Raw genomic sequence first — 25,890 nt, 5'->3', positions numbered from 1 at the left:
ACCCCGCTATTCTCTCTTCCCTCTCCTCCTTCTTTTTTTAAACAGCCGCTTCTCGTGTTATCGTTTCGGACCTGGCCAGGCCCGGAGGGAGATCGTTCTCTCCTCCCCGCTCAACTTTTCAGGGTGTTTATTGGCTGCCTAGTTCGGGAGGCGGGGGGGTAGCGCGAGCCTCGCTTCTCATTGGATAATTGAGCCACAGCGATGGATGACGGACGTAAAGGAAGGCGAGTGGCCGGAGGAGGCGGGAGATAAGTGGGGTCACGTGGATGGAGCGCGAGCGAGGCCTGCAGGCCGGGCTGACGGCCTCTCTTCGCGGTTTCATCGCCGCTCGTTCGCTGGAGAGCCGGGTAGGTGAGGCGGTACGGTGGCCGAGAGGGGCAAAGCTGCTTTGGCCGCGCTAGAGCAGCTGGGCTGTCTCGAGGCTCCGGAAGACTTCGTGGCCAGGGAGCCTCCGGCGCCTGGTCGTGTCTTGGCGTGGCCGCTCGAGGAACGAATGGGCGCCTGTGGTGAGTGTCAGAGGGGTTGGACTACAACTCCCATCGGCCCCAGCCTATGGGGCGGTGGGGTTGATGGGCACCGGTGGCCTTTTGTTTCGTTTATCCCAGTGTTTCTCAACCTTGGCAGCTTTAAGATGCCTGGCTGGGGAATTCTGGGAGTTGAAGTCCACACATCTTAAAGTTGCCAAGGTTGAGAACCGCTGGTCCATTAGCACAACTTATACGTGCCTAGAGGGACACCAAAAAGCAATAAAAATAAGAATAATCCGGGATCGAAAGTGAATTCCGATTTCCCATTCAGGGAAGAAGCTATTTTATGATGGTTTTTATACATCTTTGCCTGGTTTATATTGTTTTTGAATTGTTTTGTATTGTTTTACCTGTTGGTAAGCTGCCTAGAGTCGTATATATGAGATGGGCGGCTTTATTTATTTATTTATTAAATTTACATAGTCGCCCATCTCGCATACGTGACTCTGGGCAGCGTACAATAAAACAGTCAAGTATAACAATTACAATACAACGGTATAATGCGACAATTAAAAAAATGTAAAGCAATTTAAAAACAGCTTAAACGCAGGTATAAATAGGACTGGGGGAGAATAGACTGGCATCCTACATGCAGGGTAACCATCTCGCGGGCTCCCTATTTCGCTGGGATCCTGAAGCCTGTTGCGAGAACCAGGTTTTGAGCGATTTCCTAAATGCCAATAGAGTCGGCATTTAAATATTTATTTACTTATTTGATTTATACAGCCACCCATCTCACATCTGTGACTCTGGGTGGCTTACAAGGTTAAAACACGAACAGTACCAAAAATAATCAGGCAAGCATTAAAACATCAAACAATTAAAACCATGTCATACAATCCACAGGAGAGCACAGTCAATATCAGGAACAATATAACCATTTTATAGGCTCTGCACCACCACTACCAGATGGCAAAATGGCAAATAAAATATAAATTGGAAGAATAAATATATAAATAAATAGACACGCGAGGGTGGCTTAACCTGACCCTGCCCTGACAGGCTGCAGTGCTAAGGCCAACAGGGTTGGGGCCGTCCAGGTTTGAGGCCAGCCCCTTGGCCAGATGGTTTCCTATTTTATTGACTTCAAATTGTTTATGGCATCTTTATCCTGCTCTTTCTCAGGAAATAAAGGGGGATTTCGTAAGACTGCCTGTTTTACTGCTGCAGCAAAGGTAGGTTGTCTTATTGTTCTGTTCCAATAGACACAGAGATAAACCACATTTACACCCTATTCAAGAGACCATAAAAAACCTAGGAAGGAAACAGAAAGGCTCCAACACATCCCCTCCAACAGCTTACCTTCAGATAACCAGGGATCAGCACCAGACAAACGATCAGGCAATACTCTAACCAAGGAGGCAACCACACCCCCACCAAAACTAGCAGGGCATGCTAGAGCATATTAACAGGCAGCAAACCCCACACTCATTCACACTGATGATGTTACCTAGTTGGGAATGCAACGTCTGCAAGCCGACAGCCAAGCTCAGAGAGCACCAAGGACTCCATGGTTTTGTTGTTGTTGTTAGTTCTAATGTTGTTTTAATTGCTCATATTTTTATTTTCTTCACATTCTGCTCACAAGCAGGGGGCAGCTTCTGGTTGGCCTTGGGAAATAAACTAAGTAGGGGCAAATCTGGTTAGTATTTCATTGGGAAGCCACTAGGAAACCAGGAAGAGTATAAACTTTTTTTTTTTAATCCTGAAAAAAGGGAATGGTCAGCCTCTGTACTGTTGCCAAGAAAACATATGTGGACAGTGGGAGATGACTCAAGGGAGACTTTGTCCCATCTGTAACCCAGTTAGAATATGATCGCTTTGGTTTCAGTATTATGTATAATTGATTTCGAATTTAAAAGTTATCCCCCAATTTCTAGATTAAAGGCTCATTTGTGAAGGGGATGGATATGTTTTAAAAATTCCTTAAACTGCTACCCTTGGCATATTTTGAACCATGGATGATGGGAAGTACATGACACCTGAAAGGAAATACTGATTCAAACTTTTATTATAATCAAAGATTATACACAATCCCACAATGCAATATTCTGTGCTGTTATTCAGTGCAGCAGGTCCTCCTCCTTTAGGCACGAGAGTCTGTTCCGTATGACTGGAAAATGAGGGTGAAATTAAAGAACTCAAGGAACTTGTTTCTTTTGGACAGAATGTCGGAACTGAGTGACGAAGCCAGCGAGTCGGAGCTTCTGAATCGCAGCCTAACCATGTGGCACGGGGAGGCTCAGGCAGCCAGCTGCCAAGAGTTAGACGTACCTCTGGACCTTCACACGGCAGCCTCTATAGGCCAGTATGAGGTGGTAAAGGACAGTATTGAGCGGTAAGAGAATGTCTAATGGGAACCTCTCACTGGAGGTTCACATTTCTCATCTGTAAGTCATCGGCAAGCAAGGCCTGATCTACAATGCGGTAGTATGGTGGTATAGTCTGGAGATAGTGGAGGGGCAGGACCTCATTTGCGGATGGCATTTCTGAATGTAAATGGATGAATTTGATGAGTGTTACTTATAAAAAGTAGCACCCCCAGTAGAAAGCTATCACAGTAGAGCAATGTTTCTCAATTTTGGCAACTTTAAGACGTATGGACTTCAACTCCCAGAATTCCCCCAGCCAGCCATGCTGGCTGGGGGAATTCTGGGAGTTGAAGTCCACACGTCTTAAAGTTGCCAAAATTGAGAAGCACTGCAGTAGAGAGTATATGACTATACATTTCTCCTGAAGGTGATGATGAATATATTCCACTCAGTAATAGGGATGAGGCTTTTACGTTCCAAAGTGGTGTCTGTCACATTCAGCCTAAAATGGGAGACTCCACATCGCCACCTCATTTGGCTGCATTATCCCATATGGATAATTCAGAATAATTCTGTGATACTTGAAGTTAGTGACAGCCTAAGAATGCCTTCAAGCAAACCGGAGGAATGCTGAGAGTAGTATACTCATACAAGCACAAGAAGAACATTTCTAGGCCCATCTTGCCCAGTATTTTGTTTCCATGGCAACTGGTCCAGTGTCAAACTTAAGCAGATGAGCACAGTTGCCCTCCCCACATCTTCTGAAGCAAGCCATGTTGAAAAGTTAGCTCCCAAAGGGCAAAATGAACACAGGTCAAAAGGATTTTTGAAAACACTCATTTTAGGCCAGAGAAACAGTGCAAGTGAGGAAGCACCCTTTCTGACGTGTGAATGGCGGTAGCTTGCGCTTTTCCACTACTAGGAAATTTCACATCTTGTCTACCTTCCAGAGGGGAGAAGGACTTGAATCAGCAGAACCGCGGTGGCTGGACTCCACTGATGTATGCCTCCTATATTGGTCATGACACCATTGTTCACATGCTGCTAGAAGCTGGAGCAAACGTGAATATGTCAACCCCAGAAGGACAGACTCCGCTTATGTTGGCAGCCAGCTGTGGAAATGAGTGTGTTGCTGCCTTTCTGCTTAAGGTGGGTGAACTTTATAATGGTTGGCAAAACCAATAAACTAGTCATGCCGTCTAAATAAGGGAAGTGTCACTTCTGGTCACATATAGCTAGCACAATTAAGAAACAAGGCCAAATCTGTTGGTACCCTAATAAAAAATATGAGCACAAAATAACTAACCAAATATGATGGAATGTCTAACAGACCCTGGGAACATGGAAGAGGGATCTGGAGTGTTACAGGAGGACGCAGGGCCAGTACAGAAAAGATTTCTGAATCCAGGGGATTGGGGGTGTGGAAACATGAGAAAGAGATTCAGAATAACACCACTTTAATTACACTAGGTATCAGTTAACTTGGAGAATTGCTCTGGTAGGCTTCCAAGATTCTGTTATGTTCCTAGCAATAAAGAACCTTTCAGAAATCCAAATAGTGGTTTCTCAAGTTTGCCTGCCTTGAAGAACTTGACACCCAGCGTGGACATCAGCTGCATTCTGAAATTGTCATGAAGGCACCTTGAATAGGCCTCCTTTTCAGTGAGGTAATCCTGGGGATGCGTTACCATAACAAATGCTCTGTTTCTTTGAAGCAAGGTGCTGAGTTGGAGATGAAGGACATCCATGGTTGGACAGCCCTTTTTCATTGTACCAGTGCCGGCCATCAGCAAATGGTCAAGTTCTTACTGGACAGTGGAGCCAATGCTAACTGCAGGTAGGAGAAAATGGCCCAATGTAACAGTTTTAAGGAGTGCAGGTCTAGCTATTATAGCATAATGCTGCAGTGTCTAGAAAGTAACAAATGTGACCCCTTGATTTATAAATAACTAATCTAGAGCCTAAATGGCCACAGTGGCTGGCCTTACAGAACTCCAGCAGTCCTAATCAATAAGGACTGAGAAGTCCTATTGCAGCTTCCAAGATTTTATACTTCTCTCCTCTTTTTATGTTAAAATACTTGTGTAATTCTTGCTTTCTTGATCATGCCATGCTATGAGAGGCTTGACGTTTATCGGTTCTGCTTGTATAATACACTAAATGGGTTTACAAAGCACAAGGAGTGAAACCAGGAGCAAACAAACTACATGGCTTCTTAGGCAAACTTGCCTGTTGCATCACGTTATGACGTGGCATCTTCATTTTGACTTAGCATGTGGTGTGAATGCAGCTGTTTTCATTTTATGACTAGCACACCAATGGGGAAGGATTGTGACTTCTCCACGCAGCACTTAGAGCCAGTTTGGGGTAGCGGTTAAGGTGCTGGACTAGAAATTGGGAGACCATGAGTTCTGGGCCTCCCTTAGCCATGAAAACCAGCTGGGTGACTTTGGACCAGTCATACTCTTTCAGCCCAACCCACATTACAAGGATGTTGTGGAAGAAATAGGAGGTGGGAATATTATATCTGCCACCCTGAGTTGTATAACAGAGATATAAATCTAATAATAAATAAATCTATTCAGTCCCTTAGCTAGTGGCCCAGAAAGACTTAGTAAGCTGGGGCTGTGCCTCTTTTTCTCACGGAGGCCGTTGGAGAATGCTGAGAAGAAAAGTAAATTGCCTGGTTGCTAGCTCCCTAGATAGGTTATTGTTCCACAGCCACCCTGTCAGGCTGATTGACTTTATGGAGCTACTTTGGGAGCCGCATGAAATTAAGAGCAGAATCCAGATCCTTAAACTAACCGTGTTCACCTTGGAATGCAAGGTCCTATGAAATAAATCTGGATTTGCATTACGCATTTTTTGGATATTCTCTCAATTCTGTGTGTTTGCAACCAGTGTGACTCTGCCTCATGGATAATCATACCAAGTTCGACTTTAGTCTTCCATAAGTTTTAACTTTCTCTTCTGCCAGGGAACCCCTTTGTGGATACTCCCCTCTGATGGAAGCAGCGGCTTCTGGCCATGAGATTATCGTCCAATATCTTCTCAGTCATGTAAGTAACCGCTGAATCCAGGGAGAATCCAAAGCACCCCTCCTGCGATCCAGCATTTATAAACAGTGGGGATGTGTACATCGTGCTCAGCTGTAATATCCTTTTTTGTTTTGGGCTGAGCATGATGTGAGAAGAAAGCTGTTACAGTTTAGGATAATTTATGCGCAAACCAGATTATTAGAGTTGTTTTCAAGAAACCATGCCTGTAAGTTGTTGCTTGGTCATATGTATGATTGAAATCCATGTATCATTTCAGTGTACAGTGTCTGTTATATAGCCTGTGTAGACTCTGGGACTTATCTTTCTCATAGAATCATAGATTTGGAAGGACGCTTGAGACTATTCACTCCACCCCCCTGCTCCATGTAGTAATCTGAATTAAAGTTCAGGTAGTCCTCAACTTACAACCATTTGTTTAATGACCAAGGTTACGACAGCACTGAAAAAAGTGACTTACGACAGGTCCTTGCACTTATGACAGTTGCAGTGTCCCGGGTCACATGATCACCATTTGTGACTTTCCCAGCGGGCTTCCTACAAGCAAAGTCAATGGGGGAAGCCGGATTTGCTTAATGATTGCGTGATTCGCTTAACAACTGCAACAAAAGAGGTGGTAAAATTGGGCATGACTCGCTTAACAACCACCTCGCTTAACAATGGAAGTTCTGGTCCCAATTGTGGTCGTAAGTTGAGGACTATCTATATCCCCTCAACCCTGATTGCTCATTGGAAGGATCAATAATGAAGCTCAAGCTCAGATATTTTGGTCACCTAATGCGAAGAGAGATCTCTTTGGAGAAGACCCTGATGCTGGGAAAGATTGAAGGCAAAAGGAGAAGAGGACGGCAGAGGATGAGATGGTTAGATAGCATCACTGAAGCAATGAGCATGAAACTGAGCAAACTCAGGGAGGCAGTGAAGGACAGGAAGGCCTGGCGCAATATGGTTCATGGGGTCACGAAGAGTCGGACACGACTTAACGACTAAACAACAAAATCTATATCCCCAACAAATGGCTGCTGAGCCTCTGCTTGGACACATCCAATGAAGATAAGCTCACCACCTGTCTGAGTTGTTGGTTCTGAAATCCAACTACCCTTGCCATCAGGAAATCTTATTTTCTAACATTGAAATTAGAATTTGCCTTTATGTAAATTACATCCATTATTCTGCTGGGCACTCTGGAGTGATAGAGAACATCCCTTTAGGTACTTGAGAAATATTATATCCCTTCTCAGTTTTTTTTTTCTTTAAGCTTAATTTTTTCAGTTCTTTCAGTCTTTTCTGAACCTCAGTGTTCTTTTCTGAATTTCCAGAGAGCCCACCCGTTTTTAAGTTAAGGTTAGAGTTTAATCCTATGAGCCTCTTGACTTAGGCTGGTTTATCTGGTGGTTATAATTGCATTTTTAGTTGACTAAAGACATAATCGCATTGACCATTTCCAGTGCGGCATTTATATAATCCACAACGCATTCTAAAAGTTTCTTATCAAGCTTAGAAAGCTTTTCACAGTAAATGCGTAATCCCCTGGTGCCTGCAATCGGAGCACGGGCACATAAAAGCTTCACATTAGGAGCGCTCAGTGCAATTGTTTTGGTTTCTAAATGCTGTAGGCTAATTCCTACTGGTCCGATTGAATGAAGGGTGCTGTCTCCCCAACAGGGTGTGAAAGTGGACATACGGGATAGCACAGGGGCCACAGCACGGACCTTGGCCATGAAATACGGACACATGAAGATTGTAGGGCTGATAGACTTGCATACAGCCCCCGTGCCCAAAGTCTTCCGCAGGGGCACAGGTGAGTAAAAAGGCTGTAATGTAACCTGTCTTTGAAAAGAATCTGACTCAAACGGAAGCCCAGTTTGATATAGTCGATTGACATATGCCCTTTGAGCTCGGGCAGGTCAGTAAACAGACTCAAGAATGTCTGGAACTCTACTTTATGGATATAAGCTAATAGAATAACAGGATAACAAAATCTTGAAAGCCTGACTGTGTTTTCTGTTTCCTCCCTCTTACAACCCAGGCAGGCCCATGAGATAGACGTCCAGAAAACCAACTCTTCAGGAAGATTATTATTATACTTTACTGAGATAGGCTATAATAACAGAACCTTGCCATTCTGATTATGTTTCTTCTCCCCTCCCTCTTATATCCTGTGAGTCAGGGAGGGGCCAACCTGAGTCTCTTAATACTCTCTTTGTTCCCAGGACTTACGGAATGCTTCTGTCATTTTTGCTGACCTAACGGTTTCTGAATACTTGCTTCAAGGCCATCTCCTTGGCTCTCTCCATCCCTGGAATTAAGGTGGAGCCAGTCTGAGTTTCTTTCTAATGTTTTCTTCATTTCCCAGGGTTAAAGCATGTTTCTGTAGCTGACGCTGCGTAGTTGCTCCATCTCTGTGGCTCTCCACAAATGTTTAGAATTTTGTGTATTTAACAGCAAACTTTAATTGTGAAAAAGATCAAGAGGAGAATCCATGATGGAAATAGAGAAGGGCTGGGTGGTTCTTCTGGATCCTTTATCCATGACAAAAATGCTCGCATATATACGCTTAGAATCTTACGTTTCCTGCTTGTACATTTGGGCACTCAGGAAAGTATGAAGATCTGAGCTCATCAGATGAGTCCTCCTGCGCTCCCCAAAGACAAAGGCCTGTCCGTAAATCCAAAGGCCCCAGTATTCATGAAGGTCCTCATGCTCTGGCCAAGATAACAGCGGTCAGAACTGGAGGGAAGAGTCGGTTGCATTATGGTGAGTTCAGGTTTCACCTCCTCTGCTTCAGCATCTGTCTAGATGGCCTGCTACCCCTACAATGCTTGACATCCTAAGTTAATATTGAGGGGGAAATGGAAGGAGGGAGGGCTGTCTTGAGCTCCTAGGGAAATAAAAAATAAAATTCTGCATAATCATTTCCCAAAGAGCTCCATGAGGAACTTCAGGGACGTCCTTTGTTACTATTCTAGAGAATCTGATAACTGCACTTTCTGTAAAGTACTAAACTCACCAGCTGTTGTTCTGAAAGTAAGTTGCGTGAAGCCAGCACGCCCTGAATTTGCTTGTTCTGAAAGTCTTTATGGTGAGGCGTGAGAGTTGTTTCAAAGGGCTAGATGACTTGCTTGATTATCTAGATTACTGCAACTGCCCTTCTTGTGTGTGTGGCTTTTGTATAAAAAAAAAAAAAAGCTTGTACAATGTTTCATGCTGCCTTTTGTTAGCTGCTTGGAGTCTTTCCAGCACAAAAGTAGAATAAAAATGATTCAGTAAATACGGTCTCTGCTCTTTTGGCCCCCTCCTACACACATCCATTTTCCTTCCACTGAACTCCCCAAGGAACATTTACGTAGTGCAAATTGCTAAAGGCTTCCCATTCATTTGTTCACCTCCCTTCCTTTTACTGTTCCTTCCTTTTACACACAGAGCAGGTCCCTCCAGAAGGCTACGTCACCTTTAAAGATGATGGAAGTGGCTTTGAGGGAGGTGACCTTCGATACCGAGATGTCATCTCTCCCATCAATGACCACGACGGGGAAAGCAGTAGCAGCCGAGGTAACCTTTGTTTTCTTTGTCTGGATAGACTGATCTTGCAGACAGTCTGAGATTCCTCTCACGGCCTTCCAGGCAGACAGACTTTTTTTTAAATACAGACTGTTTTATTGCAGGGATGTTTATTTTGCTCCAGAATACATAATCTAAAGATGAATTAGGCTTCTTCGTTTCTACTCTCTGTCAAGCTAAGGGGCTTGAGTATGTTGTTCCTGGCAGATGTTAGAGTAGGATTATTTTTGTGTTTTCAAAGCTGAAGGAAACAGCCATTTCCCTGCTCCTGAAATTAGGCTGCAGTCTGATACCAGCACCGTCTACGCCAAGTGTGTGTTCAATCCACGACCTCTGTCTTGGGACTGACTATGACCTCATAACTTAGATATCTAATTTTGACATTTCTTTTGCTTCTCCTCATTACCTATGTTTTATCACATTTCACCTGTTGAAAAGTTGGAGAACTTGAAAGTTGCCATCTTGCATCTCAATTAAAACTATAACCCAGCCATATATTTTGGAATTAATCTGAAGCACTCACTGTGAAACAGGGATAAGACACTTGTAGGCCAAACTCAGTGCAATTTGTACGTGGTGAATAAATCAGAATGCCCCAGGATGCCAACATCCAAGATTTTTCTGAATACTGCGGTGCAGTTCATGGTGAAAAATAGTGCTGTTGGCCTAAAATTGACAGATTTGCCCAATATTTTTTTCAGTCAGTATCATGTCAGTCTATAAAAGTTCCTGCTAATAGGCCTCCATTGAGCTTGAAACGGACTCTTCTATCACTTCTCACTGTTTCAGAAGAGAATTCCTTCTTCACAAATGATGTGGGCGCTATCCGGACCAGCAGCAGCAGTGAAGGTCTGGCCAGAACTGTGGGGATCAGCAGCGAGGGCTCCTTAGAGAGCAACGAGGTAGGTGCAAGACATGGTGGCATGAATCTCAAGAACTGGCAACAGATGGGCAATCTCATGTGGGCTCAAGCTAAGCAGGATTGGGCCTGTTCAAGTACTTGGGTGAGGGACCACCAGAAAATACCAGGACTATAGACTAGGTTGAGAAGACCACTTCTATCTTAGTTGCCAAGGAAATGGCATGGGTGTGTCCATGTAGTTACCAGGAATTGAGCTAGACTTAAAGGTGTCTTAAGTGGAGGTTCCTGTTTTTAGAGCAAATACATATTGGTGTGGAGGAGAAATATGAACTAGAGCAATTCTGGTGGCTTTAAGGCAAGCTGAGGCTGCTCCTCAAAAAAAAGCATGATTCTTTTTCTACTCATGATAAGAAGGTAACTATGGGGCTCCTGGAGTTGTTAGGCCACTGACCTTTGTTAATGGAGGTGGTCCTGTCATTGTAGTCTAATACACCTGGGGCTCGAGGAACACTGCTTCACTAGCCTTATCCCCTGTCCTTTCTCAATGTGTGCAGGATTCTGACCACGCAGCAAAGTCCTCCAGCCGAAAACATGCCAAGAGTTCCATGAAGGCCAAGAATCGCTACGGCAACAGTGAAACTCAGTGGCCTTGGAAATCCAGGGCCTCAGCTCAGCACTGTGGCCCTTCTAATGAAGAGACCACCTCCTGTCCTGGTCCCCAGGTAACTCTCAAGGCTCGCAAGGCTAGCCAACCCAGGAAAGAAGAACCATCTTTATTGGTAGTTGGGTATTGTAACAGAATCTTGAGAACCCATCAGAACAATTCTCCAGGTCAAGTTATATCTAGAGTAATTAAGGGGAAGTTATTCTGATTCTTTTTCTCATCCTTTCTCCCTCTCCTGGACTGAAGAATCTTTTCTGTAACAGTCCTCCTCCCTCCCCCGTGTTCCCATGATTTGTTAGACATTCCGTTACAGGACACTGGTGAGCCTGTCAAGAAACTAGAAAAGTTGAGTCCCCAAGGGCCGGGCAGAGACAAAGGGGCAGAGACATCCCAGCGAGTGTCTACAAATGCCTTGTTGTGTTTATAAGTGGATCCAGGGACAGACTTGTCTGCCCCATCCAGTTTTTGCTAGCCAACCTCCAGTTTCCTAGAAGGAACGGTCTCCTTCATTCTCGCTACAGCCTTGTAGAGTAGGATACTCTGAGCAAGCGTACAATCCAAAGCTGGTTCAGGGAAGGTTATATCTAAGTAGGAGTTTGGAGTTACTCCCAACATCCCAACTTTCTCAGCTTTAGGACAGTTCCACTTTAGGCGTTGCTGACTGTGTGCAGAAGCTGATAGGAATGGTGGGTGTTTTGGTCGGTAGAGCTGGTATAGGAATAGCGCAGGTCCTTTTTTCTTGAGTTGCAATGCAGCCTCCTGAAGGTCTGTTCTGTTTGCCTCGCCTGGGCTGTAGGATCTTGCTGCCTTCCTAGATCAGATTGGCTGCTTGAAGTACTTGCAAATATTTGAGGAGCAAGATGTCGACCTCCGCATCTTCCTAACTTTGACGGAGAGTGACCTAAAAGAGATCGGCATCACGTAAGTCCCTGGATTTCTATGCTGAGGACTGGGCCCAGAGCCGTGCAGCTTTCCAGCCAAATAATCTATCCCTCAATGCTTCACATGTTGCTGTTTTGGCCCCGAATATTCCTTAATGCTAGAGACTCTGGCTGCATTCATGCCACAGCTTCTGGTGCTCTGCTTGCTCTGCTTCTGCACAGCCAGAAAGAACAGCAGCATTATTGTGCAGGACACAGATTGTAGTTAAGCTCTGAGAACTCTGTTGAATGTTGGGATAGCAATCAGAGTCTGGGATACCTGTTTGCTGAAACTCCCAAGAAGGACCAATGGTGGCAGTTCTCTCCTAGGCTAATTCAAGAGATGCGCTCTTTTATGAGTGCTTCTCTAGCTCCCCCTTGTGTGGATTGTCTAACTTGAACTTCCGTGGCATGTTGTTTTGTAATTAGTTTGCTGAGAATTTCAGTGTGCTTCTAAGCCAACCGAGTTTGCCCTGCAGAAGTTAGCATTCCATATCACAGAGCAGTTTCATAAAAAAAAAAAAGGATAGTTGATTTGGCTAAAGATACAGCTGTACGCAGTGACCTCCTGGACACACTTGGTGTCAGGTGGGTCTTTGTGGGAGAACGGGCATGCCCATCCACACAAGAGGCAGCTTTGTTCTGCCTGCAGACTTCTCTTGCAGGAGCTTCTTTCTGAATCCTGGTCCTTTCCTCTATAGGCTCTTTGGACCAAAGAGGAAGATGACCTCTGCCATTGCCCGATGGCATAGCAGTGCCCGGCCACCGAGCGATGCTCTAGAGCTGGCCTATGCTGATCGGCTGGAAGCAGAAATGCAAGAATTGGCCATTCAACTTCACAAGGTAAAGGACCCCACTCGTCTAGTGCATTGGGGAACATCTGCCTGGCAAAGCATGGTTGCTATGGGCAGGGATGTTCTGTTGCACCCCGGTTGTAATACATACACGTTGCTTGGGTGCCTAATTGGTTCAAGTCCCTGAAATGCCGAGAGGGGGAGGATGAAATACTGGTGCCCTAGTTCTTTTTCTCTTCAAGTCAGAGGAAGTCCAGCAGCTGTTCTTCATTGCACAAAAGAGTGTGGGAATGGATTTAGCGTTAGTAGTTGGATCTCTGTGGCACCCAAAACTCTGGACTCTGGTCCCCTTGTCCTTTTTCTCTCTTTCCTTGCAGAGGTGTGAGGAGGTTGAAGTGCTGAAAGGACAGGTGAGCCAAGAGCAGGAGCTGCGAGCTGTGGTCGAGAGCTGCCTGATGGAGCAGGACGTGGCCTGGAGCAGTGCCCAAGCCAAACTCCAAGAAGCCCAGGCCATCACCAGAAATGCTGGGATCCTCTTGGAGCAGATGCAGTGAGTGCCTTCAGCAGGACTCAGATTTACTCCCTATGCGATCCCTTCCTTGTGCTAGTGCCCATTCAGTAATTGCAAGAATCAGAAAAGTAGAATGCCAGGGTGGCTTTTCTTAGGTGACTCTTCTGTTCTGGTGCTTCACTTGGGCTGTCGCCTTAGAAGCAAGCAAGGCTGTATAAAAAACATTGACTGGGCGGGGGGCGGGGAGACGGAATAGGGTACTAGATATTTCTCCTGATAAGTGGGGTGGGTTGGTTGGTTGGTTGGGGTTTTTTTTTAATGTTCAAACCATCCACCCTGTCCCTCTAAATTTCTAAGTGGTGATGATATGATTGAAGCACAGTCTGGGAGCCAGAGTTGACTGAAAAAGATTTCTGGTAGTTGAAGGCGGAGATCATCTTTACCTCTACGCCGCAAATATGAGTATCAGAGTAAACATGGGGCAAAATAACTCATGTGACAGAATTGTGCAAGAAGTCCTAGTGCTTTGAATCTGGAAAGGAGGTGCTTCTGTCAGCCAAATTTCCCTTTGTTTTTAGGTGTAGCTTTACCTTCTCTGGGTGCGGAGCTCAGATACCACCTGCCTTTTAAGGGTTGTTTTACAAATAAGCCTTAGTTCTGTGCTGAATGATCCTTCCATGAGAATATTCTGGTTTCTAGTGCTCCGCTGTTTCGATATGTGTTATTTCCTTTCACAGAATCCTCTTGATGTTCTTTTGGTTTCTCTTCAGGGCCTGTCAGGCAGAGCTGGCTTCCCGGATAAACCAGGAGCAGGCACCTGGCCAGAGGTTGGAGATCCGAGCACACCTAGAAGCCAGTAAGTGGGCCGTGCAATTAACGACCAAAAGGTGGTTGCATTCCCCAACATAACGCACCTGCAGGCCAAACTAAAACAATGGGGTGTGGCGTGTCTGAGTGGCTGTTGGAAACTCCCATTAGATATGATATTAAATGGATGACTGGGACCAGTGATGATTTTACCAATTAGTTAATTAGAAATGGAGGGATTGACCAGACCACTGACCTGCCTTCTGGAGATCTGAACAAAGCCACTCATTCAGCCATGTAAATTTAGGTGGTAAGTGGCCAACCTACAGAGGTATTTTACTAGCCTGCTAGGGGCTGGTAGAGGAGGTTGGGTGTGCTCTGCCCCCACCCCCCGGTCACTTGCTCATTTTCTGCAGTACCATGTCAGTTGTAGCTACTGAGCTAGTGATTAAATGCAAGGCTCAGTTCATCTCTTCCATGAGGACATCATGTTTGTGCAGTTTTCTTGGCAAGATTTTTGGAAGTAGTTTGTGGTTGCCTTCTTCCTGGGGCTGAGAGAGAGAAAGATCTACAGAGAGATCTAGTCCCACCTTAGGCACAAAAACAGCTGGGTGACATTGGGCAAGTCACTCCCTGTCAGCCCTAGGAAGGAGGAGGCCAGGGCAACCACTTCAGAACATTTTGCCAAGAAAAATGCAGGAACTCGTCCAGGCAGGCTCCAGGAGTCAACACGGCATAGAAAGAAAGAAGTCATGTTAGTGATTCAGTTGTTTAAGGCAGGGTTCCTCAACCTTGGCGACTTGAAGATGTGTGGACTTCAGCTCCCCGAATTCCCCAGCCAGCCTGGTTTAAGGCCCCTAGAGTCTGATGAGCATGCAAATTCCACATAAAAGATCCTTCAAGCACCAAGGGGTAGGGATGGAGAATATGCTGTTATATTTTGAAAGCTTGTATGAGAGTCGACTTGAGAAGTAATAGTCATTTTGGAAGGAAAATGTTAGAAGGAAAACAGTCATTTTAGAAGGAAAATAAGTGATTTTAGAAGGAAAATCTCTCCTTTCCTATTCACCCTAATACTTTTCACAGGTTCCTACTTTTCTTAGGGCAAAGCAGCTGGATTTCTTCTTTTTGTAAAAATAAAGACTACCATACATGGCTCTGCTTTGACTGAAATTGGGGAAGGGGCTTCTTCCACATCCATCTGACCTTTAGAACAATGCTGGCTTGAATTAATCCTGCTGATTTCTTTCTTGGTCTTAGGCCCTGAAGGATGGTCATCGACCTTGAAGGCCCTTAGCCTGTCTGAGCTGTCAACTCTTCTGGAGGAGTGCGTGGGAGAAATGGGTATGGTTAATACAGGCTGTTGAGCGCTTGTCTTCTCCTTAATCTGACCAAAATGACAGCAGCAGCATGACACACTCAGTGGGTGCAAAAGGCTGTTATCAAAGGGAAATAATGGAATAAAAGACAGCCTCCCCTAACTTGCTTGTCACAGTGGATGTTTTTGCCATTCCCAACACTTGTGGTAACTGAACTGATCTGTCTCTCTAGGGACAGCCCTTTGTTCTGTCAACCATAATCTTGGGAGGCTACAGCATCCAGAGAAGGGCAAGGCACTCCACAAACAACCCTAGCAGTAGAGGAAGGTAAGTAAGGAGCAAATAGCCCCCAGGACTGAGAGGTGAAGCTGGTGTATAAGATTGTGATCTTCAAGCCCAAGATGACTTGTGAATGCTCTGGGGGCATTTGGTTGACCATTCTGGGAAACAAGATGCCAGACCACTTCATAAATTGCTTGCATCATCCAGAAGGTATATAACTTTCTGTAAGTCGGGCTCCTGCATCACACCAAGCCATCTGTGGTTTGTTTGTGGTTCAGCCCAATATGTGAATCCAAGTTGATGCGTTGGAAAACTTCTGTCTTGATGTGATGTGAGAACCCAGCTTCAGAGCCTGCTCAGCCTTGTAAAGCATCTGCCCCAAGTAGCAGTGCCCGGTTGCTCCTGTCCCCTTTGAAAAGCTGGCTGAAGTCCATGCTTTATGTTGCAGAGATGCTGACGTTGGGTGATCATTCCACCCTGAAGCTGTGTTTGCCTGAGAGAGTGAACGAGTGCAAGCGATGGATCGACTGCACAGGCCATCTCCAGCGAGAGCCTCAGAAAGCGTGCCTGCCGTCGGTTACAGTTGAGGGCAGATCTGCTGGGTGGCACACCTGCTGTGCTGAAGGAGGAACGTGGGTCTGAGTCTGCAAAGCCAGAAGAATGGTGAGCACAGGAGCTCTCTAAGGCTTGGACGTTCCAAGCAGGCAAGTTAAGATGTGCCTTGTTGTGGAAGACATGCTTGCTATTTCTTAGTGATCAAGCAAGCATTGTTGATGTCAATATCCAGGTTTCTTCTTCATCTGTCCCTGTGTCCACAACAGGAAACATAATGGCAATAAAACCCTCAGCCTAGGGACTTCATCCTCTTTTGACCTGGAGACTGAAAGAGTTTGCAATTCTCCCCTCCCACCATTTTATGGCTACCTGTTCTTTTGTCCTCCAATCGAATGTGATTTTTTATGTGGAAATGGTTATTTTTAGCAGGAACAAAATGCATCTTTTGTGTCCTTTATTTTAGCACACAATTTGAGATTATTGTCTCACACTTTGCAATATGAGATGACCCCCATAAGCAGAAATGAGGTTATAAAATCTGCTAGGAGACAGAACAAGGTACTCTGGATTTGGTTAGGGTTCTATTTCTGAAGGGCCAGAGATAACACCCTGGTCTTGTCCTTATAAGAGTAGTAATCCTAGGATATGTAAGACGCTGTTGAAGGCCTCTGACATAGAGCTCATGCTCTTTAAATGAAAAACACATTGAAGTGATCTCATGGATAGTTATCCCACGATAACTGATGTTGTAAGATGGTCATGCGATTCAAAGCAGAAGGTTGTCCAGGTCTAGCTAGCATTTAGAAGTAATGGTCCTGGAAGCTGTGAAAAAGTTGTATCTGCCAGAGCCTTCCCTGATTGTTGAAGAGTTGGTGGGAAGGAGCTAAATGTCTTTTCGTTATTCTGTTCCTTATTGATATGCATATCTCACAAGTGCCTTGGCTCACTTTACACTTATATTTGGCAGAGATTCCCAAAATGTAGAACACACAACTCAGTGAACCTGTTTCTTCTGCAAAGCAAGTCACCCAGAACCTGGCTTGGCTGCCATTAGCAGCCAACCTTTGTGTGCTGTTCTCTGAAATTTTCAGACAGTGGAGGAAGGGTAGCATGATGTTAGAAAGATCCACTGTTTGATAAGACTGATGCTGCCAGAGGGTGCCTCTATTCTGGCTGGACTTCCTTTTCTATTTCACCCCATGATAATGTGGGTATTTTTAAAGCTTGAGTGACCACTCCAGGGTTCATGGCTGCTAGTACTCTTAGTTAAAGGGAGTTGGGTGTGAAATGTATTATTTTCTGATGCACACCATAAGCCTACTCCTCTTGGAAGCGGTACGATATTTTAAAGAATGTCCACTTTTAATACTGTTATAGTCTGGTTTGTCTTCAGGTCATATACATCTTTTGCCTTTGACTAAAGATTGTGATTTTTAGCTGTCTTAAATTATATCTGGCAAGTGAGAGAGATCTTTATGAAATACAAACCAGTTTAAATCTTGGGCATGGCTGTACTACTGCCAACTGTAGAAGGAACTCAAAGGATCACATGGTTTTACCTGCTTGTTCATCCTTCTCCATTGGGTGTCTTCTGGATGTTTTAAAATGACTTTGGATCCAACATAGCCGGTGATCAGAGATGATGGGCATTATGTTCTGAAATGAGTGGAGGGCACTAGGTTGGGGAAAGATGGAGGCAGGGTTTCTAGCTCAGATATTTTACCTGTTATGCCAGCTAATCTTATATGTGAAGGAACTGTATAGTAAAGAAGGTGGTTCAGTCATAAAATGCTCAATTGTAGACTGACATGGTACGGCTCAGGTATGTCTTCACCGCTTTGTGTTTTGCTTGTGAAAACCAGACAGTTGGCTATTTATAGCAATGTAGAATAAATATTGCAATCTATTTTTGATATACTGAAGTAGATGCTTTTCAAATAAAACAATGACGTTTTAAAGACCAAAATGCATGATTTTAGAACAGCCTTTTTCTATCTTATGGCCTCCAGCTGTGTTCACTATGCTAAGTGGGAATTTTCTTCTCTTCCAAAACATCCGGAAGGGGCCATAATGAAACTCTGCTGCCTATGCTGTAGCGAAACTGAAGAGCACTGGAGCCTATTTATCAGGGCTAATGACCCAGCTGAAATAATGGGAGTTGTAATCTAATAAATCTAGAGGACACCAAATTTGGAGAGCGTGCCCTAGAGTATGTTTCACAGGGGGGCTTTGGAGAAGAGGATGCCTCTGTTTCAAGCATGGGTTGTGGGGAAGGTATTTTCTTTTCTTTCCCTTCCCTTCCCTTCCCTTCCCTTCGCTTCGCTTCGCTTCGCTTCGTTTTTTTTTTTTGCAAATTCAACACTCATCTTTGTGAACAAATCACAACAATGCTTAAATGGTTCAAGATGCTGCTTGGTTGTGGATTTCGTGTATGTGTATATCATTCATTTCTTTATAGGATCCTCCTCTACCTGTCTTCTGTGTAACACAACTGCAACTCAGACCCACACATTGTCAAGTGCATCCATTTCCAGTCCCCTGTATTGTTAATATGGCATTTTGTGGGAGGTGGATCTTTCTGCAGACATACCTAAGCAGTCTAGGAGAAGCTGTACTGCCACATTCTTTTGGGTGACATAGCTTTCTCCAGACCCATGATAGGAATGAGCAAGAGTTTTGAAAAGTGAAGTTGTTATGTGGCTTCTGCTGTTGATATTGATGAAATCAATGAAAAAGATTTTCCATTTAGAAGAGAGCCCTCCATGGTTGCTTTGCAGTGAAGAACATTAATAGCTACCAGGGTTCCCTTCCGCTGTTTTAGTCCAGTTGATATGCTGGAATCATCTAAAAGTACCTCCACCACCCCAGGAAGTCCTAAAATGTTCTACTTGGAAATGCTCTGCATCCCAGTGCCTCCCTGCTTCCAAATCAACAGTTCTTGAAATTGCATCCAAGCACAAAAGAAGGCACTTCACACAGTACACTTGATTGACAAGCCTGACCAGTTGATTGCTCCTTCAGAGCCTCTGTGATGCACTTCTGCTGAAAAAATATTTATTTACACTATTTTTAATACATGTACAAATGTATATGAGCACCAGCATCTTTCAGTGTTAAATCAAAAGGAACATGCCAGGCTGGGCTAAGTTCACATGAAATACTGTTTTCCAAACATTTATCAGGATTCAACAGCCTGGTGGCTTTTTTGAAACTCCAAAATAGTTTCATTCGTATTCGCCATCTACTTTCCCCAGATCCTAGATCAGTGTTTCTCAACTTTGGCAACTTTAAGAGGTGTGGACTTCAACTCCCAGAATCCCCCAGCCAGCATGCTGGCTGGGAGGATTCTGGGAATTGAAATCCACACCTCTTAAAGTTGCTACGGTTGAGAAACATTGGTTAGGGTTGCCTTTCTTCCTTCATGGGGAATGGTGAGTTTGGTACTTTCTTACTATGCTGGTTTAAAATAGTATCAATTTTAAACCAGCAATTTAAAACTGTCCAATTTCATCCTCTTTTGGACATTTTGGGACACCATGGTTGTCCAAGACAGACCAGTGTCCTTTTTTAATAGGAGATGGGGAATTTGCAACACTAAACCTTTGTGCATGCCATTTCTCCAAGGTTAATTGTGCTTCTTCCAGCAACCCTGATTCTAGTTATGTATACAAAAAACAAACAAACACAAAACACAGATGGAGACAAACATTGAGCCTCTGAATCACACCAAGTCCTTAACTATTTTCAAGTTACATGTTACATGATATCTGTACTGAACCTTGGTATGGATGTTAGGGAAGGTCCCAGGATAGAGCTAGGTGAGTAGTCAGTTGGCCATTGCTTGAGTGGGGAGCCCTACATCAGTTGATGAACAGCCTTTCTAATTCCTCCCCTTTTCTCCCAGACGTTCAGAAGTGAAAGAGCTTTCACCTGTTTGGGCCTCCACATCTGGCTACATGAAAGGCATAAGAGCACCACTCAACAGTGCAGTCAAGCCCTGAAGAGCATTAAGGCCATTACCTATCATGAATGTCAGTCCTGCTTTGACCTATAAAAGTTGAATCCTGAGCTGATTAGGGTCCATGATCTATGCATGCAACACTGTGAAAAGCTTCAATGTTTCTTTTGCAGTTTGTTCCAGATGGTTTCCCATCATATTCTTCAGAACGTCGGCATCATCCTGCCAATACTGGATTCAGTATTTGCAGTGTCACAATAAGCATTTCCCCCTTTGTCTGGCCTCAAGACAGTGAAGATAGCAAACCATCAAGGAGGGTCATTCCAGAGCAGGACTTAGCTGCCTTAAATAGCAGCAGCAATCCAATCTGAGCAGTTCCAAGGCCCATCTGGCAACTTCTGCACATTCTTGCAATGACATACAAGATTCCACCTTATTTCATTCACTGAGTGCAGCAGAGGGCTGGATGGTCCAGTTTCCACAGTTGCCATTTCTTCTTTATTTCAGATTTCACCTGGAACAAGAACGTTTGGTATTTAATGTTTCTGTCTGGATCCCACAGCATTTATACCTCTGCCTACGCAGGAATAGGGGAGATCTTGGTGATCAAAACACACAGGGGATTAACTGGCGATTCCGGAATCCAAGAGTGGCTGAAAAGATGGATGCATTTTTTAAAATCACTACATTTACATCCTGCCTTTCCTCTGAGCACAGTGTTATACATGTGGTGGTGGAGATGTCTCCATTTTATTGCACAGGAACCAATTTGCGAGGCAGGATGGGCTGTGAGAATGACAGGTCCAAAGTTGTCACCCGCTTGTTTGAGTGGGGACCTGAACCTGGGTCTCTCACCACCTGAACCATAATGTTCTCTGAAAACTAAATCTGAAAAGATGTAAGTTTTCATTAATATCTAGGCTTCATCTTGTAAGCTTACAGTAACTCTTTAAGGTCAGTTCTAGACATAGATTCCCTCCCCCCACTTTTTTTTTTTTAACATGGCCAGTTAAGATGATTAGTGCTCAGTTTAGACTGTCTTTGGTGGTGCCTTTTCTATCTAAAGGTGGAGATGGCCTGGTGGGGCCCTCTGCAGCTGCTCAGAATTAGTGGCAGGGTCAAGGGGGAATACTTACTTCTTTATTGGCAAAGCAGTAGAGTACAGCAACCAGGAATCCCTATAGTAGATAAAGCAGCATGAGCTTACAATAACTTTTAGAGATCTATTAAGTCACAACTGTCACGATACCCAAAATTGTGGTGGTTGGGCACTGGATCTGGACTAAGATAGCTATGATCAGAAGCATGTATGATCTGGAATCAATTGCATAACCCAAATCCTGCATTACGAAAATTAAATTTTTGGTGTCAGTTGTGGTAATGGTGGTCCCTTCCAACTCTACAACTATGATCTTTAAGTACATCTGTACAGCTTTACAGAAAACACCCATGATTTATCTCTTAGCAGATTTAATTCTAAAATATTTCATGCACTTCAGAGCCAAACTTGTTCAGATGGACTCTTCCTTCTTAATTTTTCCATTCTTCCCCAGTTCAGCTTTCCCCCACCTGCTACTTTTCATGCAGGGTGGGTTTGAATTTCCAGCAAGTGTAGCTATCATGTTGGCAGGAGACCCAGGATATGGGATTGGAAGACTAGCACATCTGGAGGGCACCACATTGGAGAAGGAAGCTTAGGCACTAGATTTATAGTCTTATATGGTCAGCTACAAGAGCCAGTTTGGTGTAGCAGTTAAAGGCGCCAGGTCAGAAACAGGGATACTGTAGTTCTAGTCCTGCCTTAGGCACAAAGCCAGCTGAGTGACCTGGACCAGTTTCTCTCTCAGCCCTAGGAAGAAAGCAATGGCAAACAACTTCCAAAAATGCTGTCAAGCAAACTGCAGTTGCCAGGAATCAAGTTTAACTTGAAGGCCCAAACACACACAATTGTCAGTTACTGATATTCCAACAATGTTATCTCCCAGAATGCCTTGATACAAAGCTCTATGTGAGCCACAGTGTGAAAGGGGAACTCTTCAGCTGTTCAAAATGAAAAGAGCTACCAGATAATCTTTTTGGAGAGGCTACTGGAGAACACGCTGGACATAGAGCCAACCTTGACAGATCATTTAACTATCAAGAAACACAGGTTCCTACTGCAAAGTTGGTACAATAATATTTTCCATGCCTGGATATAAGAACCTATAAGTGAAAGCAGTAGCTAGAATCCAACCATAAATACCTGAAAGTTGAATCAGAATGGCATTGAAGTGAAAGTTACCTGGAAGGAGTTGAGGAAAATTGTGAAGAAAACTTTGATGTAGCGCAAGATTCCTGTGGTTTGTTCATCTGTAGCAAAGATGAAGACCACTTCATGAATCCCAAACAGAGGGATGAGGGTGAGGGTGGCTTTGGCTAACCTGGAAGAAACCGTAGAGATGTCAGAATTAGTAGGGGAGAGTCAGGCTTAGGTACAACCTTCCATTAGGAAGCCAGAATCGGCCATGATCGTTGGCCTGGAGCTCTCAACTCACCGCAGCTTGTAATCTGCATAGTCCTTCTGACTAGCCCGTAACTTAGCCAAGATCACTTTGAGAATTTGCATGAAAATCAACAGATTAATCTGGGAAGAAATAGGAGGCATTTATTGGAGGATGACTGAGATTTCCAAGTAAACAAATATTTTCATTACAGAATAAGGTTAAAAAGATCAATCCCAAATTTAAGGGGAAATTCTGTTCTTCCTTTGTCAGCCATTTATGTTTTAAGTTAATATTTGTCTGTCTGTTGATCATATTTGTATAGCCGCCCATCTCACAAGAGAGTGACTTTCCATACTGGGCCAAACTGTCCTGTTCATCCTAGAAATTATTACTACTGGCTTGAAGAATTCCTCTTGGGATACAATCTCAGCTGTGCTTCATCCTGTGATAGGGAGTTGGGAGAGAGATTATCTAGTGCGAGGCACACGAATGCTGTAATAAACATTGGTATGGCCTTAGAATGGCTATTTCCTTATTCTGTGCTGCCCTGAAGCACCTATAACAAGGTGTTGCTGTAGATCATGATGGGAAGTTTAAAATGGCAGCCCTTCCTTGCTTCGCTTCTGAAATGGAATCCAAGATCTTGAAAGCAGATCATGTTTTGTGAGAAGGACTAGAACCTAAATGTTGTGGCTTTGCTCACAAGGACCATTTTCTTCATGAGTGCATTGACCTGTATCAGAATCCAGAGTAGGAATACATCTATTAAAAGAGAAGACACTCTGCAACACTTAGTTGAAAGCTTGTCCTAAACTAAGCATTATCCTTCTGTACTAAAGGGGCATAGCTCGCTTAAAAATATATTATCAAGCAGTTCAGTTGGCCGGTATTACCCTTCAGCCAAACAGCCAGTTGAGATAGAAAATACTTCGTTTCGGGTTAAGAATTTAAATTTGTCTTTTCTCTCCCCAACAGATCTTCATAAAATAAATGAACTCAGTAATGATTTCACGCTTGCAATGTGCCGAAATCTTGAGGAAGCAGTTTTCAGGACTTATTCCAGGCATTGAAGAAGTGCCTTAACTCCATTGATAAGTTATTCAAATTTCAATAAAGATAGAGCCGTGCAATTGAAATTATGGAAAAAGAAGGGTCTTTCTACAATAAAATATTTATACTTACCTACCTACCTATCTACATGCTGCTATTTAGGACAAGTTGAACAATTAGAACAGGAGTACCATGGTTTTTGTGGTGTCAGATCAATTCAACGTTACAAAATAAAGTGATGGAGTTTGCAAATAGATATCTACCCCCTTTTTCAAAGAATAAAGTAGAATTTCAAAAAAAAAAGATTGTATTTGAAATAGATTATGGCAAATCTGCCACAGAGATAAAAGAGGCTCAGAATTTAGATTTAGGGTAATAACTTGATTATGTTTGGCAGTCTCACTGCAGCACGAAGGATTCTTCTCAGCATCTACATAGGAAATATATCTTAAATGTTTATTTTGGCAGCATCACACTCTGCTAAGAATCTCACATAAATCTTCCAAATGTTCAGTGAGTTGCTGTACATTGAAGGAAACATTCTTTCACCTCTGGTGGGAATGTGAGAAAATTTTAGGTTTGTGGAAGAAGATATTTAATGAAATGTCATATATAACTAAGTAGAAAATTGAATTCTTTCCAGTTAGGTTTCCTACACATATTTGATGCCAATAGAAGAGAAGATATGTACCTCAGGGTTGAAGTGTAGAGTCCTTGGGGTTCTCTGAGCTTGGTGGTTTTCTTGCAGACGTTTCATGAAACATTTGCAAAACAACCAAGCTCAGAGAACCCCAAGGGCTCTACATATTTGATGGTCAGAACACAAAATTGCAAAATAAAAATCTCACTAAGTTTCTATTTCTAATAGGCAAAGTAGTTGCTGTTGAACAATGGAAATATCTAGATTATCTAGATATCTAAAGTAACTTCAATAATAAATTATCTAATTTATTATCTAATAAATGCCATGATAAGGGCTGGTCTCTAGTGTTGCTTGAGAAAATCTCTGATAAAATCTATTGTATGACAAGGCAAAGTAGTGAGCCATTGTTTTACAAGGAATGTGTGTGTGTGGTGGGGGGTATCATTGTTTAAATAAGAAATAAGCATCTTGGCAACCGGTTGTATCAAAACTAGCAGGCAAGTTATAATGTACCAGCACTATATAATTATTTAAAATTAAAAAACTAAAACTATTATGGAAAAACACTCAACGTATGTGCTTGCAGTTTTCCGATTCTTGCTGTTGTGGAATGCGACAGCCTGTCAACCAAAAAGATTCTCCAGTCCTGCTTAAAGGATCTAGATAAGTACAAGCACAGATGTGCCTCCTAAGTCCTTTATCAACATTCCCTAATTCTCCAGCCAACATCCTGGGAGCTGCAGACTCAACATTTCTGGAGAGCATCAAGTTGGAGAAGAATGGACTTTGACCTCATGAGACTTCTCCAAAGGGAACACACATTTCTGCAGAGCTTTCAAGGCTGATTAAGGCTGTATACTGAGCTGGTGGAATCTGCTGTTTAGCCACACTTAGATGCAACCTGGGTTTCCAAAACCAATATGAGCCAATGAATCTAACCAGCCATAGCCTAGCTAGGATAGCAGGCCCTATGCACCTTCAATTGTTGCTCCAACAAGAGATGCTTGCTGTCCCAAAGCAAGACGTTTTTGACCTAAGGCATCCTTCATACTCCTGGAGGACTGAAGGCATTCTGAAAGATATGATCCCAGCAAGATTATGCTGTATCTTTGTTCCTTGTTGAATGTTTGAGGAGTTGCACAGAGCCACATGTTTCGCTTACAAAGAAGTGATGAATGATAGGAAATGCAATCACTCTGAGGAACATACAAAGCTCCTTTATACCAAGTGAAGCTACTGGTTCATCTAGCTGAACCTTCACCTAGTCCTACATGGTTCATCTACTCTGAGGCTTCAGATTGGAATGTCTCCATCATTACCTGAATCTTGGACCTTTAGAATACATATCAGGGTCTCCATCACTGAACTATGGCCCATCCATAGCTGGGTTTTCATGGAGCTCTGATCCTGCCACCTTCAGAAGCACCTTGTCATCTCCCTCCCATTCCAACTGGGGAGGTGCTTACCACAGATGCTAGCAGAATAGGGATACGAATAATCCACCAGTAAGCCATGTTCTCATTAACCCCCCAGCACCTGCAGTTTACAAAATAAGACAACCATTAGACATAAATAAGACCATATTC

The 25,890-nt window shown here is 43.6% G+C and overlaps 2 protein-coding genes across 8 annotated transcripts in view; one reads left to right on the top strand and one right to left on the bottom strand.

The window, feature by feature from the left end:
* Window positions 1-247: 247 nt before the first annotated feature.
* On the top strand, window positions 248-24,371 carry ANKS3 (ankyrin repeat and sterile alpha motif domain containing 3). Of its 7 annotated transcripts, none has more exons than XR_003084554.2 (19): window positions 248-347; window positions 1,653-1,702; window positions 2,695-2,865; window positions 3,790-3,988; window positions 4,555-4,676; window positions 5,817-5,898; window positions 7,561-7,696; window positions 8,494-8,652; window positions 9,319-9,447; window positions 10,246-10,358; window positions 10,873-11,040; window positions 11,779-11,903; window positions 12,604-12,745; window positions 13,074-13,246; window positions 13,978-14,063; window positions 15,275-15,358; window positions 15,566-15,660; window positions 16,064-16,278; window positions 23,587-24,371. XR_003084554.2 is itself a non-coding variant. In XM_088151001.1 (18 exons), exons 1-17 carry the CDS (start codon window positions 267-269, stop codon window positions 15,646-15,648), a joined length of 2,100 nt encoding a protein of 699 aa, XP_088007127.1. In that variant the 5' UTR covers window positions 248-266; the 3' UTR covers window positions 15,649-15,660; window positions 16,064-19,426. The 7 variants fall into 7 exon arrangements, 4 of the variants coding, with proteins under 4 accessions (XP_088007127.1, XP_025021564.2, XP_007426868.2 ...); XR_015797973.1 differs by having other exon boundaries at window positions 16,064-16,319; XR_015797974.1 differs by lacking the exon at window positions 23,587-24,371 and adding an exon at window positions 20,636-23,579.
* Window positions 20,519-25,890, bottom strand: part of LOC103051800 (glucagon receptor-like) — a 30,090-nt gene continuing 24,718 nt past the window's right edge. The window contains exons 10-14 of the mRNA XM_088151003.1: window positions 25,771-25,840; window positions 22,663-22,751; window positions 22,410-22,548; window positions 21,265-21,306; window positions 20,519-20,642 (exon numbers count right to left, since the gene is read on the bottom strand). Of these exons, the coding sequence (XP_088007129.1) occupies window positions 20,571-20,642; window positions 21,265-21,306; window positions 22,410-22,548; window positions 22,663-22,751; window positions 25,771-25,840 (412 nt within the window). The 3' untranslated portion in view covers window positions 20,519-20,570. The remainder of the gene's footprint in view (window positions 20,643-21,264; window positions 21,307-22,409; window positions 22,549-22,662; window positions 22,752-25,770; window positions 25,841-25,890) is intronic.

The sequence above is a fragment of the Python bivittatus genome, unplaced genomic scaffold, assembly GCF_059951505.1.
Source record: "Python bivittatus isolate LINGU-HERP-01145 unplaced genomic scaffold, Pbiv_v1 ctg000640_np1212, whole genome shotgun sequence".
Lineage (NCBI taxonomy): Eukaryota > Metazoa > Chordata > Lepidosauria > Squamata > Pythonidae > Python > Python bivittatus.
The sequence above is the reverse complement of the archived record's forward strand: the minus strand, read 5'-3'. Positions and strand labels throughout refer to the sequence as shown.

Bases quoted from the DNA above. Each gene is read 5' to 3' on its own strand.
- ANKS3 (XM_025165796.2), top strand. From the start codon at position 267: ATGGAGCGCGAGCGAGGCCTGCAGGCCGGGCTGACGGCCTCTCTTCGC. The intron at 348-1,652 runs GTAGGTGAGGCG...GCTCTTTCTCAG, and splicing joins CTCGTTCGCTGGAGAGCCGG to GAAATAAAGGGGGATTTCGT. The intron at 1,703-2,694 runs GTAGGTTGTCTT...TCTTTTGGACAG, and splicing joins GTTTTACTGCTGCAGCAAAG to AATGTCGGAACTGAGTGACG.